The sequence below is a fragment of the Mus pahari genome, chromosome 2 (assembly GCF_900095145.1).
Source record: "Mus pahari chromosome 2, PAHARI_EIJ_v1.1, whole genome shotgun sequence".
Taxonomy (NCBI): Eukaryota; Metazoa; Chordata; class Mammalia; order Rodentia; family Muridae; genus Mus; species Mus pahari.
The window spans coordinates 48,018,493-48,024,433 of record NC_034591.1 but is presented as its reverse complement, the minus strand read 5'-3'; the positions used below and the strand labels follow the sequence as shown (position 1 = coordinate 48,024,433).

At 40.5% G+C, this 5,941-nt stretch overlaps 1 protein-coding gene across 1 annotated transcript in view; it reads right to left on the bottom strand.

Annotated features, from left to right (window-relative positions):
* Positions 1-5,941, bottom strand: part of Snd1 (staphylococcal nuclease and tudor domain containing 1) — a 405,547-nt gene that overhangs the window by 354,816 nt on the left and 44,790 nt on the right. The window contains exon 9 of the mRNA XM_021191040.2: positions 5,056-5,146. Coding sequence (XP_021046699.1) covers positions 5,056-5,146 — 91 coding nt within the window. The remainder of the gene's footprint in view (positions 1-5,055; positions 5,147-5,941) is intronic.

Genomic DNA, 5,941 nt, shown 5'->3' with positions numbered 1-5,941 from the left:
AAGGAAGGAAGGAAGGAAGGAAGGAAGGAAGGAAGGAAGGAAGGAAGGAAGGAAGGAAGGAGTGTTTAACGCACCTATTCATCTACTTACATAAGCTCAGGAATATAAAGATAATCTGAGACCAGGTCTGCCAGCCATAAGATCCTGAAAGCCAGCATGTAAATGGATGACTAGCTCACTCCATAGGCTCACTAAAAACCAAATCCTGTGGCAGAAGTGAGGAAATTGAACAGGTGATCTGACAGAGAGTGCGGAAGCCCCATTCCCTCTCCCCTAGCTGTCCAGAAAGTCTCCGGAACTACCAAATCAGGCATCTTAAGTAACAACCAAGGAGTTGAAAACCAGGACTGCCTTCAAATCTTTGAAACAGCTGCTAGACTTCAAGACATATGCCCAAAATCCACAGTCTCAATGCTTGAAGCTTAGTATTTTAAAACCTTATTCTTAAATAAAAGACAACCAAAGTCCATCAAATACCTGAGGAGCCTCTAATATGAAAACTGGAGGACCAGAATAACCAGCAGAAGGACACAAGGAACTCAGAGGAAAACTACAGACTGAAGGTAACTTCAGAGGGCTAGGTGACCTGAAGTGAGTTTTAGATGTCTGATTTTAAATAGCAATAGAAGAGAAGCATTTGAACAAATGAAATTCTTAGAAATGAAAGGATAAATAAGGAGGAGGGTGGAGAGTATGCATGCCTATAATCCCAGCACTTTGGAGGCTAAGGAAGGAGGATCTTAAATTCAAGATAAGCACAGGCTATAAAATACAACCTTCACCTCAAAAACAATAAAACATGTTTTTTAAGACAAAGAAAATAAGACGGAAAGATGCAAACATTAGCCACCAAGTACAGCTTCCAAATGTGAGTTGTTCTGGGAAAGGAAGAACAGAGAAAATAAATGAAAGGAGACAAGCTGTTTAGGGGAGATGTGAACCTGGAGGTCTAAGACTGGAGCACAATGTTACATCATTAAAAGAAATTCCATAATTCTTTCTAGAAAGAAAAAGACTCATACATGGATGAAAAAATATCACTCATTTCAGATCACCAAAAGGAGTGGGGGGACTAAATGACAACAAAATCCTAGGAAATTAGGGAAACTAAACTAAGAAACCTAAATGGCCTCTCAGCAATCCTGTATCAGTTCTCCTCCTGTATCAGTTCTCCTGGAAAATGGCTTCTGGCACAGTACACTGGATTCCTAACCAAGGATAAATGGAGTGGCTTCTAAGATTACCTCACATAGTCTGCTGTCATGAAGAAAGGAACAAGTGTGCCACGAAAATGATGGAGGGAATCAAGGACAATCCACAGGGTGCAGAAAGCATAATCCTAATCTAAAGCAAGACAAAGAAACCACCTATGACGATGGCAAAGAAATCTGAAGGTAAAACTCATACTGTGAGAAAAAGCAACCAGGTAGTCCAGGTTGGCACTGCCCAGGTTTCATGACAGAATTACTGAAGGTAAGAGGAGCAAGCTAAATGGATGTTTTGAGACAAAAAATCCTACAAGCAGAGAATCTAAAAGTTGAATTAATGTGTGTAATATATTTGCATGTAAATGTTTAAAAACAATATTAACTTCAGAGAACACACAAAGTATAGGAAATAAAAATTAGCTTTGTTATGCAATATAGCTCTTAATAAAGAATTTGCTTTACAAGGTAAATACTGACTATTAATTTAAACAAAGTCATAATCATATTGGAAAAATGGGGAAGACCATGTGTATGCCCATGTGAATATTTGTGTTTGAATGAGAAATTTAAATGTTTTCTCTTATGGAATGAAGTAAAGCCGTTATGCTTACAAAGAAGAGAAAATAACAAATAAATCTTGCATTCAGAGGCACAAAAGAGCCAACTGTTCAAAGTTCTTGACATGGACAAGCATGGTGTCACATGTCTGCAATGGAAGCACTTGAGAGTTACAGGCAGGTCAGAAGTTCAAGATCACTACCATGGACTTCATGTCAAATGAGCAATGCGGCTACCATCTACAGTGAGATGATGAACGTGTGACAGAAAACTGTTTCCTTTTGTAGTCGCTTGTTCTTCCTGAAAGAACTCACCTGGATTGTATTCATCTCAAGCTCCTAATGTCACACCAATGCTCTCTGAGCAAAATGACTGGCATAGTTTGAGTGTGTAATGTTCCCTACAGTCTGATGTTTGGAGTCTTGCTTCCCAGATGATGGTATGATTTGGAAGTGTAAAGAACCCCTGCAATGTGTCATTTATTTGGAGATGTAGGTCACTAGTGATGAGCCTTGAAGGTTACACCCATTGGTGGTTCAAATCTGATCTGAGCTCAGCTTAGTGACCCAGCCCCTGTGCAGAGTTTTGCCACATTCTACTAAGTCCATGGACAGAGCTATTGCTGGTGACATGCCTATCCAGCCGTGACGCCATGCCCCAAAAAATACCACTTCTCTCTTAAATTGTTCCTGTGAGATACTTGGTCACAACAATGTAGAGTCGGATAATAAATATTCCATTCATAAATAAATATTTTAAGCTTTGCAGGCTACTGAACAGCTCAGTAACAATTACATACCCCATTAACAATCTGATACTGGGACATAAAGAGAGTCACTAGCATGGCAGTACATGCCTTTAATCCTAGACTTGGAAGGTACAGGCAGGCGAAGGTTTGTGAGTTCAAACCCCAGTTTTCAGAGTTCTAAGTCAACTAGAACTTGATACAGAGACCCTAGCCTCAAAGAAGGAAAACAGCCTCAGACGACACTTAAACAAGTACACACAGCTAGACAACATTTACTCAGGACAGTACCTCAGACGACACTTAAACAAGTACACACAACTAGACAACACTTATGACAGTAGAATTTAATTTCACCTAAGTTTTACATGCCACACTAATAGTCTTTTTCTTTATAAAATCCACAAGGCATGTAATACTTGGGATAGTACCGTATTTGACCCAGGGGCCATGGTTGGCCAATGCTGAGATGGGCGGTAGGAGCAGCCTAATGTAGAAGCCAAGCTTGTCACAACTCTTCAAGGAGCGTTGCTTATCTTCTCTGTGCTCTACTACTGTTTCACATACAAAAGTGATACTCAAAATGTTTTAAATTCAAGAAAACATAAAATCGTTTTTCTATCCACAAATATTTTTCTAAATGTGCTTCCATTAAATGACCTAAATTTGAGGCTGGAGAGATGGCTCAGCAGTTAAGAGCAGTGACTGCTCTTCCACAGGTCCTGAGTTCAATTCCTAGCAGTCACACAATGGCTCACAACCATCTGTAATAGGATCTGATACCCTCTTCCGGTATGTCTGAAGACTTCAGCAGTGTACTCAGACAGAAAATAAGTAATTCTGTTTTTAAAATGACCTACATTTACATTAACATTCTAGAGAAACCGTTATCCTTCATAAACCTCACTTTGGCAATGTAATCAGTAAAACTTAATTGTGGTGAGTATCAAGACACTTACTGTGTTAAAACAAAACAAAACAAAACACAGAGAACAAGAAATCCTGGATTTTAAAAGTGGAAATGTTGCAGTAGCCACTCCTCTCTTTTCAAGTAGGCAACACAGCATATTTAAAATGAACATGTGCCTATAATCCCAACATGGTGAGGCAGAGGCAAGATGATGGCTAGTTGGTGGCTAACATGAAAAACAGTGAGGCCCTGTCTTAGACAGACAGACAGGCAGGCAGGCAGGCAGGCAGGCAAGGATGCAAGGCTCAGTCATTTACTTCTTTAGAATTCTTTCTTTACTAGCAACCCGTTAGCTCCCCAATCAGTAAGATCTACTAGAAAAGAGAGCAGGCCAGGGGAACATTTCTAAATCTCACCTACATCACTGGTCTCACAGCCTCTCAGGAATGTTAGCAAACTGAAGATCCATTTCCCTGTTGAGTGGATGGCCAACCTTTGTGTAAGTACATTCTTACTTACAGGACATGTAAGCAAAACTAAATGAGCGTCAAGGTGGCAAAGCAGTCCATGTCCAAGTGCACAACAGCACAGACCTCAGAAAAAGGAAGCAAACTGCAATTGGATTCTACCTCAAAATATGGAGGATGCTCTGGCAACTCTGCCCCCATAGACAAATGCTGTGCATGTGCACTAAAGAGAGTGATTGCCATCCCCTAACAGCTACTTAGGTACCTGCTAAGGAGGGGAGAGGCCAGTTGAGCTCTGAAACCTATTACTTTCAACATGGAAAGAGAGGAGAGACAGAGAGGAAGGGGGGTAGGGAGGAAGTAGGAAAAGAAGGGGGGAAAGAGGGAGAGAGAAGAAAATCAATCAGACAATGCCTCAGAGTCTTTATAAAAATTTTACATTTATAAGATAGTTTGGGGATTTCTCAAGCTGACAGTGCCACCTAGTGACTTTCCAACCTCAATTCATGGTTAACTGATGGAGACACCCAATGTTCATCCACAAATATGTTTCTTTAACCACATTTTGCCTAAATAGACAAAATCTTCAGTGCCTCTTAGCAAAAGCAAAATCATACTGAAAACTTCATATGATTTAGGAATGCATGGAACTCTACCCCTTGAAACCTTAAAAAGGAACTCTTTTGCTCAGCACTAGTGATATAACCACTCAATCTACTGAACAGCTCTAGTTCCCTAGGAAGCAAGCAATCCACCCCCAACATGCATCAGTCAGTAAAGAATTCAAGGCAGTGAAAATATTGAAACCACAAGAGTTCCAGAGAAAATCCAAAGAAACTGAGGACACAGGGAATCCCTATTGCCAGCTGCAAAGCAAAGCAAATAAAGGCTATCTCAGGTATGAGAGCTATTTTGAGCTAGCAATGCTCACATTAATCCAAGAACTTACAATGAAGTTAGGCTAGTTTACCTTGAGACAGACAGACAGACAGACAGACAGACAGACACACACACACACACACACACACACACACACACACACACACACACACTGGAGTCTTCTCTATATCGGTCAAGAGCTACAGCATTTCTAATTGCTCAGCTCCTTGTATCATCACTGGTCTGGCAATGTCCACTCTGCATATCAACATGCTGAGAATGACTCACCTTGGCAATGAACTGCTTGTCCTTTTGGTCCAAATTAGCAGTGGGAGGCACATAGTCTCTCCATATTCTCAGCCTGCGCTCCTTGGCAAACCTGGCAACAAAACAAGGATGCGAGATCATTCACGGACCAGGCCATTATGCTTGACTCCAGCGCCGGCATGGGAGCAGGTTAAGCAGGAAATCCTACCCTACCCTGTGGAAAGATCCAGAGAAGACCATAGTCTGACTATAAATGTGAAGTATACAAAAAAACAGAAAGAAAAGAAGCACAGTGGTGGCTCACACCTTTAATCCCAGCACTTGGGAGGCAGAGGTCAGTATATCTCTGTGGGCTCAAGGCCAGTCTGCTCTGCAGACTGAGTTCCAGAATAACCTAGACTACACAGAAAAATCCTGACTCAAAAATAAAATAAAATAAAATAAAAAATATAATAAAACAAAACAAAGAAAAGAATGTACATAGTAAACTGAATGGCCAACTGAGATCCTGGTATGCAACTGACTGAGCTCAGAAAGCAGAAGGCCACCTGAGTGATTAACTCTGGCTTATCTGGTATCTTCTGAGTAAGTACTGTAAGATACACAGGAAAACATTCTTCAAGAATCACAGGGCTGCCTGACTGCCATTTGATTGTAAAAGGGTTATCAGCTATCAGATTCAATTCTGAAAATATCAATATAGGGTATCTAAAGTGTACTTGGAAAATAGACAAAATTGCAACCTTTCATTAATAAGTTCAAAAACCATGTTGTCAGAAATTCATTTCAAAATACTAAGCAAAGTAGATTATTTTCTGAGACAGACCAAGAATGGGAGATTGAGAATATGTGTAATGATTATAAGAAGGAGAAGGAGAAGGAGGAGGAGGAGGAGGAGGAGGAGGAG